Source organism: Exophiala bonariae (assembly GCF_035927105.1).
Source record: "Exophiala bonariae strain CCFEE 5792 chromosome Unknown scaffold_1, whole genome shotgun sequence".
Lineage (NCBI taxonomy): Eukaryota > Fungi > Ascomycota > Eurotiomycetes > Chaetothyriales > Herpotrichiellaceae > Exophiala > Exophiala bonariae.
In genome coordinates, this window is record NW_027042476.1 from 2,084,113 (window position 1) to 2,101,401 (window position 17,289).

Sequence of the window (17,289 nt, forward strand, 5' to 3'; positions counted from 1 at the left end):
CAACGCCTTTCCCGATACCTTCCGATCAGCCGTAATTCATTAATCTAAGTACCAAATGTCCATTTATGCACTTTACCGATCCCCGTTAAGCGCCAACCATAACCAATATCTGCGACTAGGGTGAGTTCCGGGTCATCGTGTAGAAACTGCCGAGTACATGTTAGAATACTCTGTGAATGCCACCTGTCTAAATATTCGCTTCTCCACCACAGGTACACTCGTCGTCATCAAAGGTAGGGTCCACGGGCCCAAGAAGAATCTTGAATACATTGCCAGTGCTGGGAATAGTGTCGACAATATCTCTCCTCAGGCCCAAGCCGGAGTCCAGCACTCTTAACCGCTCTGCTCCCCGAGTACTATTGCCAAACCGAATGAACTGGATGCCGATGTGTTTGCGCGGCATATCATATTCATCCATAAATCGTACCACATCCCGAATGAAGCTGCTGAGGTCGCTTTGATCTTCCCAAACTCCGTCCGTGAGAATGTAAAGAGTGACCCCAGGCATGGAGGGTTTGCTGAGCCCGACAAGATTTCTGAACTTGTTGCGGGTTACTTTGTTCTTCCATTCGCGGAGAATTTTGTCGCAAGCAGTCTCAGGATTGGATGTTGCCGCAAGCTGCAAACCCCGTTCTTGGACTTTAGACAGTAGAATAGATGATTTCGAGGATTTGTGGGTTGCTGCAGAGACCGTGAAGTGAGCCTCGATAATTCTATCATCGTCCACCGTCTTAGTCAGATAAGACAGAGCCTTGAACACTTTGGCGACTTCGGGCCAGTAGTCCTTCATGGAAACAGCATCGTCAATCAAGAATATCTGTTGTTGCTGGTCAGCCTAGTGTGATAAATCTTCTTTGACGGCGGAAACTTACGTGGTCGCGGCCTGCAACACGGTTGAGATAGTCATGATTCGGTAACTTCTCATTATCCTTATCCTTTTTCAATGTAAAACTTTTCCTTCGGGATATCCAGTCTGAGACTTCTTTGAAGGACAGTTCGGGCAGCCTCATTGCAGGACCATGTTGGTGGACTGGACATAGTGGTTTTTCGAATTCAATGCCCGGGTTTACGTTTGGTGGTGTTGAAAGTGTAGAACTACCAGGAGAGTTGTTCGAGTTTGGCTCGGACTTCTTCGCCGTCGGAGGGTTTGGCACATCCAAGGCGGTTGTCCCCATACTATCAAGATCTTCACTTGGCTTTTCCTGATTGGCGCGCATCATAGCAGGACCAGAGGAGCCGCAGAACCGTCCCGCCGGTGGCCAGCCTTTATTGTTGTCGTCACCACGATAGAAGTAGTCATGGCACACTCTGTTTCTCTGCTGTCCAAGCAATTCAATGGTTTTATTACACAGCTGAAAAGCCCGAAGGCGTTGTTCATCGACTTCGAGACATTGCTGGAGCAGTGTGTGCCAAATATTTGGCGTCACATAGTCGCCGGCTCTGCGAAGCATCGCGAGGTGAGCATGCCAGGCTTTCACTTCTGGCAAGACATCGCTTCCATCGTGGAAGCAATCTCCATCCTTGAAACCGGGGACTTGGCTGAGAGCTTGCTTGCGCTGGTTTCGATATTCCTCGACAGCCTGTGGGCCGTCGGTTACCCAGCTAGTAGCCTCGCTAAAGATACATGCCAGAGACCAGATATCTCCATTCCGTTGGGCACGGACCACCTCGCGATAGGCTGGTCTGATCAAATAACAGCCTGGAGGCCCTAAACAATGTTTCAAGTTAGTTCCTTCTCAAGAAACAGTGGCACTAGTACCCACCATATGTACGAATTCTCATCGAAACCCCACCATGGTTCTTACTATTATCCTCATCGCTTAATCCGTAGTGGCTGTGACTGAAATTGCCGATTTTGAAGGTAAAGCGATATGGGGAAGCCTCCCCTTTGCAAAAGACCAGAATGTTTGATGGCCTTAGATCCTGATGTACTCTGTAGATAGCATTAGCTTCCGATCCCAGGGATTTTCTTAGGATCTTTTCCAGTACCCATGGAATGTACTAGTGTGGTCGCCTTCAAGGAGCTCGATATGATGGATTTGACGTAGCCCCACGGCGAGGTTGAATAAGTGCTCCCAGAAATCGGTCACATCGTTTTCCATCTTCGGATGACTAAACTTTTGGTAAAAGTCCCGCAAAGTGCCTTGATCCGCATATTCCAGAATCACATGATGAGAATCCTGTTGAGTGAAGCTTCCGTAAAACTTGACGATAGACTTGCTTGCGTTCTTGTTTAAACTCAAGGTCTTGAGTGCTTCCAACTCATTCCGATAAGAGATTGAGGCGAGGTCACCATTCAAATTATACGTTTTAATGACAAATTCATGCACGCAACGAGTGTCGACTGACTGAGAGAAATTTAGTACTATGTCATAAGGTAATGGGGTAGCAATATGTCAACAGTAGCACGAACCTCAACTTCAACTGTATAGCCTGTGGGAAAAGCACACATACAGTAGTATGGATGTATCCGCATGAAAGAAGTGGTTGCGGTCCTCCCAGATCCTTTTCTTCAAGTCCATAGATCGGCAAGATGGTGTTCTCTAGGATGTGAGAATCAATTTCACCCTCTTGAAAAGAATGCGCACAAAATGCCCATTGTTCCTCATAAAAGCGCCTAAAGGTGTCGAAGGAGAACTGGGAGGGTTGCAACTCGAAGGGCAGGTTCTCGTCGCTAGGGGCATGAGCCGTGAAACAACGTTTGATGAGATCGCCGCGGCCTATCAGGATCAGGATGGCTAATATACGCCGGCGTGATTGGACTGCAGCTGTATTCACATCTTTCTGAGTGAAACGTTGTCGGCAGACGCTCTCTAGCAGTGCCTGCAGCCTTGCTCCGGACAGATACGCTTGGAGTTCATCTTGTGGTACAAACATGCACTTCTGCAGCGAGCTGCCAAAGCGAAGTCCTGGCGATTGGTGTTTGGAAAGGAAGTGGAGGAATTCAGCAACTGGAGTCGCATCGCCGGGCGACAGACTGCGTGATGAGGCCATCACAGGGATCAAAATTTCAGATAAGGCTGTGAATAGGTTTGCTTTATGCCAGCAGTAGTAGTTATCATGATACGCATGGGGATGGCATCCATCAACAAGGAGCAAAGAATAACAATGGAGACCGTTTCGGGAATTCAAGAATGCTGAGAATCGTTAAGACTAGGTTTGAAAGACGAAGACTGTTCCAGGAAAGAAAGAAAGAAGAGTTGCCTGGCAAGGCTCAAGCGAGGCAGATGGCCCAGCCAGAGTCTCCGCCCCACATGTTGGCTGAACCATTGACCGGGTGCCAAAGGCGTGAAAAAGAGGCATGCATGCAGGTCAAATTGACCATCGAGTCACCACTTTCCTCGGGCTGGGGGTTGATGCATCTGACCTTCGAATCAGGTGCCGTTGCCTGTTACAGGCCACGACCATTTTCCGATTCAGACTGTGGGGGTTTGGCCAATCATTCTTCTTTTGGAAGGCTTCGAGGCAGCATCTTGTGCCAATTCTCCATTTCCCCACCAGACGCTCTTCACAGATCACACCTTATTCGCCGGTTCGAGATGTTCAGAATATCTGAGGCTGAAAAAGCTGATATTTTCTTCTAGGACCATTGCCCCCAATATCCTTGAGCGGCTTTCTTTTCAAGAACGCGAATTTAGATTTCCTCATTCCCTTGAAAACCCTCCGTTGCCTTCAATTTCATCTCCTGGTTTCGCTCATTGAAGCGAATGAAGGCGTATACAAGTCCCCAGGTCAGGAAAGTTGCGAATGTGAGTGGTAAGCTGAGTGCTAGGAAGAATCTGAGCGCTCCCCAAGAGACGTATTTCTGGAAATACCCATCATCGTCTGGCTGCCAGCGAATAATGTCTGTACTCATGAGAGTCTACGCATCCATGAGCTCAGATAAATTTATCTCAACACACAGAACTTACCGAAATGAATGTGGCTGGCAGAAAGAACATGGTGACCAAGGTGACGACTTTCATAGACACTGTCTCCTTTTTGGTTTCCTTTGTAAGCTTCTCCATCTCTTTCGCCGAGATCTGGGCTTCCACTGCGATCTTCCGAGTTGCCAGCATATTTTCGTACTCGAGAATTCCGAAAATCTGGAATAGTGAGCAAGAATTTGGCTCTTTAGATCACCATTAAACTTACCGTTTCTTTGCGACCTGCGATCAAGCGTAATAGGGCTTCTAGAGCAGCCTGGTGCATGTCTAACTCGCCTACTATCTCAACAAGTTTCGCCTCGAAGCGCAAAAGTCTCATGGCTGGCAACCAGTCATTCCCCTGGGTATCACGTAGCGATAGATAGTGTGTCTTCAACGCAATGATGTTAGTGACATCGCTCTTAAGGGCCAACAAGGCCTTGTTTGCTTCCTCTTCGACGTGCTGAGCTTGTTGTAAGTTGCTGAACCCCAAATCCTTGGGATCTTCTAAGTGACCATCAGAGCCAATGTCAAAGGGGAACGAGCGCAGTGGATCCTTGTGCGCGAAGATGTCGTTCGTTACTCCATGTTCGGTGAGTTCGTCCAGCCTTGTCTCGAGATAGTTGATATACCATCTCCAGCCCCGCCTCGACCAGTCACAGACCTCGAGGTGGACTTCAATTGTTGCATCGAATGAGTCGATCAAGTCAGCATAGCTATCCTCTCCTTTTTGCTTTCTCCGACGCACAGATTGCTCTAAATCATTTCGCATGGAGTCGTTGCCCTTCAAAATGATCCAGAATGCCTGGCCCGTCAATGTATCATAAGAATGATAAATCACGATTTGTTCAAGTAACCATGGCATAAGCGGATTGGTACTCTTATTCTCAACAGATTTCATGTTGTAGCATATGTGATAGCCTTGGCCAGACCGGCCAAGTTGCGGCACATCCCATACACCTTGGGTTTTTGACTGATGGGAGGCACGTCTGAAAGAGCTGAAACGGAAGTCTCGGGGAATAATTTGTTGACCAAAGGGAAATAAAAAGTCGAGAAACCACGGGTGTACTTGGTGGTAAGTCAAAGCAAATGATACCATGTCATAAGTGACCCAGAGCTCCGACCGCGAGTTGAGGCCATAGAAAAATCTCGTGATAAGTTAGTAAGCAAGCCACACGTTTACAAAGGGCTTGGTCTAACATAAATCGACACCTTAACAAGCTTTGACTAGGTGTTTCATTGAGTTCATCGGAGGGGAGAGAACATATTTGTTGGAGCTCCGTCAGAGTTTCGGCTTCTCGAAGCACAAAGTCTTGAAGTTCGACAAAGATGTTGTCAGCCGTTGGAACAACATTGGTGCCTTGATGGAAACTAACCCGGACCTCCTTCATCGAGGTCTAAGCATTCTAACAATGCATTCTCAGGGGCGCAGAACAAGCTCTCTAGCCGAGTCGCTAAACGATCAAAATACTGGCCGAGGGTGTTTGACTGAGTCTCCAGATGCTTTGGGTACAGTTCGTGGTTGCAGCATTGGTCACGGAGCAATTCCATCTCAAAGTATCATCGTTCTTGCTATCGCGTATCCAGATGTTGAGCCAGGAGAACAAGAGGGAGCAACTCGAGATCATAACTGCTTTGAGGTGACCGATAGGAATGTTTAACGGCGTGATGAGTTGTAACATGGTGCTCCAAAAATAGAAGTACCTGGCGGCTACATTGATTTTGATGGTTCGCAAAGTAATCTCTGGCCCGAAGTCGCAGAACTTTCAGGGATTCGAGAAGAAGTGGAATAAGCCAATGAACTTTGTCTTATATACACTGCTATCCCATTGTGCTCAGAGGATAATAGCCTTTGCTTACCTCGCCATTGAAAATGAGATTGACCGCCGCAAAATCGCACGTAGTGTTCGCGGCACAAAAGGAAGCAAGAGGCGCTCCGATTTTGACCTACTTCGCAGTTCAGGAGTTGGTTGCTGGAGGCCTACGGTCCCGTGGCGCCTAAATTGGCCAGGGGTCACGGTCTGACTCTGCCTAACTCAACAGGGGCCTTTTAAGTCCCTGATAGGTCACGTACGCCCGAAGGCCCGAAGCGCCCCCAAGTCACAGGCATTATGAGTACCTGAAGCAGCTGATTGTACCGAGTAGAAGTGAAAAGAGCATAGATTGTGACATTTTGCAAACTGAGTGCTCGATTACCCAGAGTCAGATGTCTGGAGGGCATTTAATTGGGATTCGATCATGCTCTTCATCTTTTTGACGCAGAGTGCGCTGCAAAGCTAAGCTCGAATGACCGCCACTAATGGTCCGTACAGCACACAAAGACACTGACCTGGACCCTTCACAAAGCACGGCAGCGTGATGTGGCGATTCGAGCAATCCACAAATACCGAGTGTCTACCTGCCTTGTAATATTTGAGGAGCATGGAGGGTGCAAACCCATCAACAACCACACGAATACCAATCGCTCCCAGAGTTGGATGGTCCCCGATTAGAGCTGCCATACTCGCAACGGCACTTCAAATACACTCGGATTCGTCCCACCACAGTGGATATCAAAGCGCTCGTCTAGGCCTCGATGAAAAGACCGAAAAGTATCGGCGTCCGCACCAGAGATGGCCAGCCGAATTCTATGGCCCTTCCTGATCAAGGCCGCAGTCGCGAAGAGCTTCACCTTGACAGTGAAATCCTGTTCTGGCACGACTGGCAGGGCATCTGTGCGAGCAAAGCTATGCGGTGATGGGCCTGGGTCGTACGGAAGCTTTTCAGGAGCTGCTGCCAACTTGCGGTGGAGAGCCCTGAGCACACCCTCGGTCAGATAACTCACCCGGCCATCTGGAGTTACGTCCTCAAGATAAACGAATATCGTTGGATCGTTGGTCCGAGTTCGCATGTGCAAAGTGATGACAGGCCATCCGACAAGCTCCATGTCCTTTTCCAGTGGTGCCGTGTCATATGTGAGGAGCTTGGTGTCTCGAATCGCCCGGTCGCCGTACTCGACTGTCGCCAGCTGGTACCATCGATTCTTCTTTCCTGCGCTGGCCTGTCGATCCACTTTCAAAGTATCGATACCTGCTTGCGGAGCAGCATATACGAGAGAGCCACCTTGACTGAGCAGGAATGCGGTGTTTTCGACTCCCTCCGGCGGCCACTGGGGCGTACTCTTATATGTTCCGGTGCCCAGAACATAGTAGTGTATGATGCGCACAGAATAGTCCTCAGGGTTGTCGATCTGCCGGACTTCCTCAGCAAAACGTAACTGTTCAGCATGCTGCCCCTCAACCGAGGGTAACGGATCGTTGTTCTCAGCCATTAGCGGGTCAACACGAACACCACCTCTGTGATCATGAGCTGTGAGAAAGATCTCAGTTGGGACGCCGGGCGTGCTACGAAACCGATTAATCGCTTCATCAGCAGTGTTGGAATCCATCCAAGACGCCCAAAATTGAACAGGCTTCTTCTGCATCACCACGTCCGTAACATGCGCGCCGGTGCAGGCATCAAATATCGCATGCCCATTCAAGCCCGCGTCATCACGGAATAATGCATTTTCATAATCCTCGAACGTCCAGTGCCTACCATTCTCCTCACGCGTCCGGAGCGCCTCTTGCAGCATCAAACAATCCAGATCATCATCCACGGGCTGAAGGGTCGGGAACAAGCTCAAGCAATCCTTCGCATTCTTACACCCGTCGAGTCCATTGTGCTGCCAAGGATAGATAATCGCACCATCAACAATATGTGGCCGACCAAAATCGATACCATAGACCCCCTTGGCCCAATCCTCAAACATGGAATCATTCGGACATCCACCCGTCCACAGTGCCTCCCAGAAATCGAAGTCCGTGGCGCGGGGAATCGAGGCAATCAAGCCAGGCGCATCACGCGCCGTCGCCATGTCCGCCGTGTTGCCCGTGTACGACACTCCAGTCGCGACGACCTTGCCGTCCGACCAGGCCTGCGCCGTGACATGTGCGATGATCTCCTCGGCGTCCCGCTGCTCATCCGGACCCAGCTCGGTCACCCGAGCACCGAATGACGATGTCGTGCCGCGCACGTCGATGGCAACGCACGCATAGCCTGCGCGCAGCCAGGGGTCGATCGAGCGTGGATCGCCCTCTCTGCTCACCGTGGCTCGCCCATAGCGTGTCAATACCAGGATCGTCGGTACTGGTGATCTTGGGACGGTGTGCTCCGGGAAATATACACTGATCGCTAGACGTGTCCCATCGCGCATGGCTAGGTAGTAGGATACGTCGCTCTTCCCGTAGAGACTCGCCTGGCTGTATGAATCCATTGCTCAGATAACCTCGACGCTGCTTCTGGTCCAGACTGAACTGGATGTCGTCCATGTGTCCATCAGGGTTTCGTGGGGAAGAGGATGAGCATGCAGAGAGGCTGTTTCATATATGATCATCTTGAACATGCCATTAGTATTTGGCGATCCCATTATTTGAATCCCTGAGTCGCTTGTTTACACATGCAACACGACACGCAGTGACGGTTACAGCACTAGGATGACACTAGCGTAGCTACATATCTCTGAGGATTCTGTAGCCTTGCCAGAGACGTTTCTTTTTCTGCGCTTGTCGCTGAGACATTCCTCGTCATCTTCTTCCGGCAAAGCGGCCTTCGGGCATTGCCGATCATTGGGATCTAAGCTGTCGATGACTCACAATGGATCTCACTCTAACCACAATCGAGGGAACAAACTCTTTACAGCGAGCGAGCAGGCTAGGTGGCACGAGACAGAGTATAGGAACACTGCCTATCCAGTAGCCAAATGCTACACAAGGCTCCACTAGTTAAACCGCGGAACTGACATGAGTGGTTAACTGGAACCTGGTTACTTCACACAGCCAAGAGCACCTGTATACTCGAAAGAAGGCAGTCTTATGATCCAAGAGATTACTTTTATTGCCCAGGCTAATGTAGGTAGTACAGCCTATGTATCATGGCCCAATCCTAGCTACCTTATTGAGTCTCGTATTCTCAATCGAGACAAAAGATAGACGCCGCCCGAACAACACCACCATGAGCGCTTTGCCTCGCTTCCGAGTTCCGACAACGAAGGGGGTATATATCCTGCCAGCAGTATAATGTGTACGAACAGCCGCACCGCCACCGCCGTTGACGTCCTATGCGCACGAGTCTTCTCAGTGCATCCATTGGAAAACGTCCGTGACCCATCCACCTCCGCCCCAATCCACCAGACTGAAAAACGGAGCCGCACAAAGAAAAAAAAAAAGGAAAACTGACATTTGCAATTGCTCAACTGAGATGTAAACACTGAACAAAACAGGAGGAAAAAAACTCAAAAGACTAAACCTCTCAGGAATGACGCCCTTGCTGAATCGACGAGGAATACCATACCATAAAATTGCCATAGAAAACTGTTGATGTTAAAGACAACATGTTCATTCGATCCTCTCCACCCACCTCTCCTCCATCCTGGTGATTATGTATAATTGCGGATAATTTCTTAATTTCGTGGCTGGAATGTCTAGATCAGAACTCTAGTGCCTTGCTCGTACTTCGTATGCGATCGTCGGGCAGGGCCGCCAGCCACAGGCATCGCTCAATAATACCTTCAATAGGATCAAAGCTATACCTGGAACCGGCATCGATGAATCTCAATAGCCCTTTGACGATAATGGCACAAGTTCGATATCGCTCAAAATTGATCAGCTCGTCCTGTCCTTGGCCACCAGGAATACGTGATGGCTTTTGCGCATTGTATGTTAGATCATGAACATACAACCCTAATGATTCTGTTAGTAAATAATCGCCCATGGAATTGAGAAGAACAAACCAATAAACGGAATGCAGCCATCACTGAGATCGGCTGATTCCATTTCCAGGCGAAGATCATGGAAATTTCGAACTGGTTGAACTAGCGCTTCCATATGCTTCAGAAGTGACATATCGGGCGGAGAGACTAATGCCCATGTCTTTGTAAGCCGAGTGCAATCGGTCGAGGTCAGAGCAATTGTCAGCTGGAGCATCGTCGCATAATTATGCAACCTCCGTGCATGGGCAGCGACGTGGATGTATTTGGTGATGACACGAGCACGTTCATGGATATCCTGCGTCAAGATGATTTCCGACATTGCCCACTTGACCACAAGGTTGAACCGGGTGATCACAAGGTCGATGCCTCGAATTCGTGTTTGCGTTAGGCAATCTACCCAGTCAAGAACTTCGGCAGCTTTATTATCCCAACGCATTTCAACAAGATCCGACCATTCAACTTCTGACAAGGCTGACTTCTCAACCAAGGTCATTTGCTGTGCAAGAACCTGAGAGTCACATGCGAGGACAAAGGGGAGATGTGCCGGTCCAGCAGGTAGGCGCGACATCGGTTGAGATGGGGGCTTCTCCCTCGTATGAGATGCCAAAGGGGCGTGCATTTTCGCCTGTTGGCTTCCTATGTTCATCTCATTCGGTACGGGATCGGATACTCGGGCAGACTGTTCCACATTGTTAAGATTGACCACTGAGGCATATGTCAGAGGATGAGCTGGAATTTCTAAACCGGATATCGCAGTGCCTGGGGCAGCAAGCATTGGTCCAATGGAACTGTCAACAACTTCGGAATAATTGATGATGTCCACAGAGATCTCAGATGATAGATCAGATAAGTTCTCATCTTCGTCCAAGAGGAAGGATCTAGCGCTGTCATTTGCAGTATCAGGGCGTGAAAAGCTATGACGGTGAGCATTCTTGTTCCCGCTAGGCGGAGGTCCCTTTGGTAAATGGAACAGCTGTGGAGGATCTTGCGCGAAGTAGCCGGGAGCAATGGGAGCCGGAACAACGGGTTTTGGTCCAGCTGTACTTCCATGGGCAGTATCACGCTTTAGAAGAGGCAGGGAACTGTCTGACACTTCCGAGCCCGTAAGAGATCCAGTGGGTAACCCAAAGATAGATGAGCGGCGCGAGGACGGTTGCTTGACACCCAGATCTGCTGCATAATCCGCCTGGTGAAGTCCGTCCAAAGACCCGTGTGGCATCAACTCGGTCGTGATTTCCCGGACCTGGACATCGAAAGATTGCCTTGTTTGCCTTGGATCTCTTAGATCGATATGCGAACTTGACCTAAGATCTGGAAGAGATCTTCTTTTCCCAGTTGTATCCAATGGATGTTGTTCCATTGGTGGGGACTTCTTCTCGTAACGACCTTCAAGTTTCATCAATGTTGCCTCTAAACCACCATCGTCATCATCTGGAATAGCAGAAAATTCGGCGACAGCTGCCTCAAATGATGGTCGTAGGTGTTGTGAGGAATGTGTGTTGATCATTGACACGGTTTTTTTCGGTGGTTCCGGGTCTCTCTTGATGGTCCGCCCCGTATCAGTCCTCATGATGAGTAATGAGTCGTGAGGAGAAACTGACGTAGTACTGTTTGTGTCTAGAGAGTCATGGTGGGTAACATGGTCGAGGTCTTGGACATTCTCAACACGGCGGAGATCACCTCCGGGTCGCCTTCTAAGGGTGTGAGCTGGTGCTCTATCCTTATCTTCAGCGTCTTTGCCTCCCTCTTTCGTGCTAGCCACGTCCTGATCTTCGGTTGATGAGGCGAGGTGCTCAGTAGAGACGCTTCCGTCCACTGGTCGAGGTAGATCAAGGCTTGTGTTGTTCTCGCGAACAGTTCTAGAACTGACTGTTGTTGGTGTTTTGACCCTCTCTTCTGGTGTCCTATGCATACCGTCAAACTGCCCACCAGAAAAGGAAGCATCAGCACCGAATTGCTCGAGTGTATCGGTACTCCCATCTGCGGAAGGCACATTCATCACCAGTCCCAGAACATCAGAACTTCTCTGTGTCGCAACCGCATCGATACTGTCACTGCGAGCTCCGTGGACCATTACGACATCATCATCGAAGAGTGCATTTGCATCGGGGTTTGGATTGAGCCCAATTATGTTACCTGTATCTGGACGAAGGGCGCCCGACATGGCTGGCAGATCCGGTCTCGTATCGTCCACAATCAGTATAGATCCACTCTGAGCTGTCCTGGCAGTTGCACGGTTATTGAGTTGTGGGGTTCTTGAACCATCCTCAGGGTCGTCATTTAGTACCATTGGCGGATTGCTTGTGAAAAAGGCTCCATAGGTGATGCGATGTTTTGAAGGGAACTTGCTCTCATAGTTTTGGCAGACTGCTGCACACAAAAGATCAATGCGAACCTCTCCTTTCCGAGAGTTTGGAAGCTGCGGTTGATTGCGCAGCTCGTCATGGGACTTGGATATATGCAGGGGCACGTTTGTCTTGTGGCTGCGAATGGGTACGTCTTGTACCGAGTGTGATGCAGTGAGCACTGCCATATCAAGTTGGGTGTGCTTGTTCCCCAACACCTTACGCAAGGAACCAAAGATGTTTCTGCCCGTCGGTTGCGTGGCAGATTGCGTCCCGTGCGCCCTTCTTGGCCCTTCGCGCATACCTTCAACCTCGTTTCGGTCAAGGGATTGGGTCGAAGTGGTGGAAACAATTTGTACAAAAGGGGCGCTGGGACTGTATAAGAGCCCACGGATGATGTTCCCCTCTTCACCCACAATATCTGGTTCCTCTGCCTCGGGTTTCCTGGGGGTTGACTCGCGATTACTATCAATCGAGCTCGCGCCTCGCTTGTGGCCAGACGACTTGGTGCCAATGCCTGAATGTGTGTTGACCTGCAAATTGGCCGGAGCATTCTTTCTACGATGCTGTACTGACACCGGGTGTGGCCCCTTCGTGTTGCCGCTACCCTCTGGATTAGGGCGCAAAAAGACCTTGGGTGGAAAACATGAATTTGCCTGCAAACTGCCATCACTTCCAAGTGAAGGTGGAATCTGGTCTGAATTGCTTGAGTGCTGGCGATCATGGAACCCACCAACGGTCTTATCGACCTCAAACCAGCTGTGGGAAGGCCCTCGCAAAATATCTGGCCGGGGAATTTCCGCAGGTGGGTGAATTGGACGCACAGCCGTCCGTGGTCGGGGAGTAGGCTGCATGTCTATAGGCCCTCCTGGTAGCAGGTCTTCCTCCTGATTGCCATCAAGCTCGAATCCTTCAGGATCCCAACAGAGTGAACATCGTCCATTCCAGCAGCGCTTCAAATCACGCAAAAGTTTGAGGTCACTATATCCATTTTCTGGACTGGCTTTAACATCGGCATACAGCCGGTTGACTTCGAAGCAGAATCTCTCTCTGAGACGAAGATCAACAAAGAAATCGTCCATGAAGTAGTTGAGGATCCAATGTCGCAAAGCAGCAAATGTGCGCACCCGAATGATTCTCCCATCGTCTTCTAATCGACCGATAGCCCACCGAAGGCGCGCGAGGAGAAGATCAAGAACGGTGTACGTCGTCATGTACGAGCGGAAGGTGAGAAAAAAGTCCGAGACTAACTCATAGTCCATGAAAGAGTCCGAGGAAATCTGGGCAATTATTCTTGCTGGGGTTGCTGCCGTGATCTCCCTGACGTTCTGACAATAACGAACGACGGAAGGATCATCGTATATTCGGGTGAGTTGATCGAAGGCGGCGGGCTGAACGGAAGTTGTCGACTCAGGGTTTGTCGCTGTTCCATAATCAGATTGATCATGTTGGATTGATGCTGTCAGGTCATCATTAGCTCCCAAATGGGCCGCGCCGAGTCTGGCGAATGCCTTGAGACTCGAGGCAGGAGGGCCTTGGAAGTAGTTATCGAAACGAGCGGTGGTTGCAGTTGGTGTTGCATCTGACGGAGTAACAGACGTTCTGGTGAAAGCAGAATTACGCAGAACTGGAGTGCCTTGGTTACTGAAGCGAAAGGTACCAATGCGATAGTGAGGGATGGGAACTTCGAGTGTTGGAGAGAGCTCCTCATTGAGCTCTTCGATGGACTCCTTTGCGGTATCTGGTCGGGCGGTGTCTGGGCGATTGATCACGATCCTCAAGGTTCTGGATTGCACCGCGGCCGACAAAGAGTGTCGGTGATCTTCGACAGTGGAAAACGACTGCGACCTTGCATGATTCGGAGCAGCGACCCTTCTGTTACTCGCGCGAACCGACCGCTTGGGAGAGGTCGAGCGGGCTTGGGAGGAATCATCCGACACAGTCTGCAAAGCCTTTTGGAGGGTTTCGTGACCTAATAACGCTGGAGCAGTTACAGGCGTTGTCACAGTAGCCGGCGATATGGGACTGATCGAATGCAGGCCTGGGGTTTGAAAAGCTGAGGGTGTAAGATAGAGGATGCCACCAGTACCGACATTGCCAACAGTAAAGTTTCGACCTCCTCTTGTGTCTGATGCCAGGTCCTGCTGCTTTTGTCTTCTAGCTGACTTTGTAGAGCGTTGTCTGAGGATCTCGGTACTGTTCTTGACGCGACGCAAGGAATTGGAACGTTTCTTGTCCGAGGTGTTGGGAGCGGAATTGTTTCTCATGTGACGGCGAGTGCCCTCGGTTTCGGGAGTATTTGTACTCTTTCTCGGACTAGAGCCATATTGCGAAGTGGATGGGACCGTGGTGGCGGTGATATGGGAGGCAACAGCAGGATCGAGGGAAATCAAGGAAACGCGACTGCTTGCAGTCGAATCCGAGGCCATCGCGGCCGCAACTGGAGCAGTGTAATCGAGGCGAGTTTTGGCTCATACATGGTCATGTAGGTAGAGGAGCATTTCGATGGACTGGGGCTTGCATTTCGAGTGATTTCGCAGTTGGTGGTAGAGTGTTGCGAGGACTCGAAATGCGGGTGTGGGGGGCCAGCTGGGTTATTGTTTCTTTGCGAGTAAGTGGTGACTGCCACAACCCCAAATTCGAGAGATGGAGCGGTTTGCAGAATGGAAAACAGGTGTCAAATGCACCCGAATCGTGAAGGAATGGATGGTAGTGGTGGATGGTGGTGGAGTAGGAAGAAAGAAGTCGAAGATGCCAGTGCCGATGAGTGTTCCGTATGGCGGGTAGTCGGTGGTGGGCAGAAGTTGTGATGGTGTTCTGCACACTGGCACAGGCTGTTCACAGAAACTCGGAAGGCGAGGTGCCAAAAGGTGACGGCGATGGCAAGCAGCCAGTGGTGGATCAGCACCAACACTAACTTCCAGGTGGTTAGAGGTGGCCCGTGGGCGATAAGTGACGGGTGTGGGTGGAGAGACAGGCGCAAGTGGAAGAGCCCGTGGCCGTCGCCATGGCCGCGCGGAAGCCCAAAAGCCAACGTCCAAAGCCCAAATGCCCAGTGCCCAGAGGTAGGACCTGGGTTGTTCAGTTCTCGTCGAGGCGGTTGAACTTGTGGGCCTGGCCCGAGGCCCTGTAGCCTAGAGTCCACAGGCTTCCACAGGTGGCTGGCAAAGCATCAGGCCATTTCGTTTAATGGCTGAAGCCCTGGAGGGGTGGATATCTCGGGTGGGTACCAGGTTCCTCTGCCAGGGAGGGTGCGGCTGACAGTCTTCCACGCGAAAAGCTTAGCTGAATGTAGCCAAAAAGCACTGCTGGGTGCTCAGCGATAGGCTCGGATTCTAGGCCCTTATCCCCTGTACTGGGACTTGGTGAGTCGATTGCCACCCATCGTTTACCGAGTATCAGAAGAAATTACTGAGGACGTTGAATCTCGCCTTGGACAACGCCTCGTCTGTTTGATGGTAATTAATAAAACAGACAATGTCTATATCTTGAGACTTTATTTAATTTCTTCATACAAAACTTGTTTTCCCGCAACCTTCGTACTACGAACATCGATGGCGATTGAGGGTGAGGGAACCAAGTGCAGAGTTTGTCTTCCGTTTTCCCGCTTGTGCCTGCAGCTTGCAACCTGCAGAGTGCAGACGACTGCCACGCAGAGACGAGTGCCCCGCCTGCTCCAAGGTTAAAGGTAAGAGTTCCAATTAGTCAGGCCCAAGTGGTCTTCTACAAGTCAGGTAGGGCTTGCGCTCGCTAGCAGGTGACTGGTACCTCCTACATGGCTCAGGCTCAGGCTAGATAACCTACATCCGTCCCTCCTACCGACGCGATGCGAGTAAAAAAAAAGGTAAATAATAATGGATCAAGCTGACACTCTCTACCACTGGCACTTGATGCGTATCTGACTTGCACTATCGCCTGCCATTCCCACAGAGATCCAACCAAATCTTCAAGTCTTCGAGTCGACTACGACATGAGATCCATGGCCAAGTCTTCCAGCTTCCTCGGTACGGATAAACCCCTCTTGTTCGTGCTTATTCCATTTTTTTATTCCGTTCCTTTCATCCAATTGTTCATCTACAAGCGTCTACTCCGAACCGAGTGAACTCTCCTTAGCTCATCACAGATGCAGCTCGATTCCCACCGAGTCGAGGGTCATGTTTCTACAGAGCAAAGGCCGAACAACGTCCGAGGTGTTGTCCTAAATTCAGGTTGACAGTTTCTTCGCCATTGTCTCAATTATGTACATAAGCCAGTGTGATGTGGAAAAGCCTGTCGCATGAGTTGGGTTGGCGGGGAATTTGAAATCACGTGTTTCGACTTCGACGAAGCATTTCTCGAGCAACCATGCCTCCTTGTAGCAGAGCCAAACCGGCCTTGTGAAAGAGCATTGTCCTTCCTGCAAAGAGATAACTTGTCACATAACGCAAAGAACGTCACTGTTATCTTAAGCAAACAAACGATTTGGAACAAGCAAACTCTCCTTGGCAAAGGTTACCCTGGACAAAGGGAAACGGGGAATTATATCTTATGCACGCCTTCGCATGCAAGAACGTTCTATTTCGAGGGACCTCTCTTGACATCTACTTTCCCTCGCACCTCCGAAAACTCGACAGTGAGATAAAATCTGACCATCCCAAGTGGGAGAGCCTGGAGAGAAGCATAGCTCCGCACTATCACAGTTACTAACCCCCGGAGAAGATCCACAAACGAAGCGACCATGGCACAGCGTCAACCAAGCCTTCCACGTATGAACAAACCACTCAACGACGGCAAGTCTCCGTCCAAAACTTCTCCTGCTCCTCGACGCCGTGGACTTACGATCGGTGAAGCACAAAAGCTGCCACACAACGAGCACGGACCCGACTATCTGAGTGCATACCACGCACAATGGCATCGTCCGAGCCTTCGAGAAAGCAGCCACACAGACACCAAACCACGTACCACCCAATCACGGCCCAAGACGTACCACGACACCAGCCCCAAGCGCCATACCGAATCTGTATCCGATCCAGAGTCTTCCCAGAAGCCAACTTTGATACAGAAGATCAAGGTCGCCAAAGACATGGTCAAGGAGACTCTTCAGGTAGGCAAGGAAACCGTCGGCTTCATCCGTGAATTGCACAAGCAGCATAGAGAGCTTTCAGATTTCCAACAGGAGAACTCTCAGCGCATCCATGGTGATAATCGTCGAGGCAGTTGGCGACCTCGTGTGCGGCGCTCGAGCATTGAATACGACTCTGACTAAGACCGA

General features: G+C 50.2%; 5 protein-coding genes across 5 annotated transcripts; 1 reads left to right on the top strand and 4 right to left on the bottom strand.

The window, feature by feature from the left end:
- Positions 1 to 187: 187 nt before the first annotated feature.
- LTR84_000742 (uncharacterized protein) lies at positions 188 to 2,994 on the bottom strand (the record flags this gene model as incomplete). The annotated part of the gene is made up of 5 exons (XM_064844372.1): positions 188 to 817; positions 873 to 1,708; positions 1,764 to 1,933; positions 1,990 to 2,348; positions 2,455 to 2,994. The coding sequence occupies 5 exons, from the start codon at positions 2,992 to 2,994 to the stop codon at positions 188 to 190; spliced, it is 2,535 nt and encodes an 844-aa protein (XP_064712232.1).
- A 640-nt stretch (positions 2,995 to 3,634) lies between these two features.
- LTR84_000743 (uncharacterized protein) lies at positions 3,635 to 5,296 on the bottom strand (the record flags this gene model as incomplete). The annotated part of the gene is made up of 4 exons (XM_064844373.1): positions 3,635 to 3,862; positions 3,912 to 4,085; positions 4,135 to 5,053; positions 5,118 to 5,296. The coding sequence occupies 4 exons, from the start codon at positions 5,294 to 5,296 to the stop codon at positions 3,635 to 3,637; spliced, it is 1,500 nt and encodes a 499-aa protein (XP_064712233.1).
- Positions 5,297 to 6,393: 1,097 nt separating this feature from the next.
- On the bottom strand, positions 6,394 to 8,199 carry LTR84_000744 (uncharacterized protein; the record flags this gene model as incomplete). Its single annotated transcript, XM_064844374.1, has 1 exon — positions 6,394 to 8,199. The coding sequence occupies one exon, from the start codon at positions 8,197 to 8,199 to the stop codon at positions 6,394 to 6,396; it is 1,806 nt and encodes a 601-aa protein (XP_064712234.1).
- Positions 8,200 to 9,410: 1,211 nt separating this feature from the next.
- On the bottom strand, positions 9,411 to 14,467 carry LTR84_000745 (uncharacterized protein; the record flags this gene model as incomplete). Its single annotated transcript, XM_064844375.1, has 2 exons — positions 9,411 to 9,664; positions 9,715 to 14,467. 2 exons carry the CDS (start codon positions 14,465 to 14,467, stop codon positions 9,411 to 9,413), a joined length of 5,007 nt encoding a protein of 1,668 aa, XP_064712235.1.
- A 2,318-nt stretch (positions 14,468 to 16,785) lies between these two features.
- Positions 16,786 to 17,283, top strand: LTR84_000746 (uncharacterized protein; the record flags this gene model as incomplete). Its single annotated transcript, XM_064844376.1, has 1 exon — positions 16,786 to 17,283. The coding sequence occupies one exon, from the start codon at positions 16,786 to 16,788 to the stop codon at positions 17,281 to 17,283; it is 498 nt and encodes a 165-aa protein (XP_064712236.1).
- Positions 17,284 to 17,289: the final 6 nt, after the last annotated feature.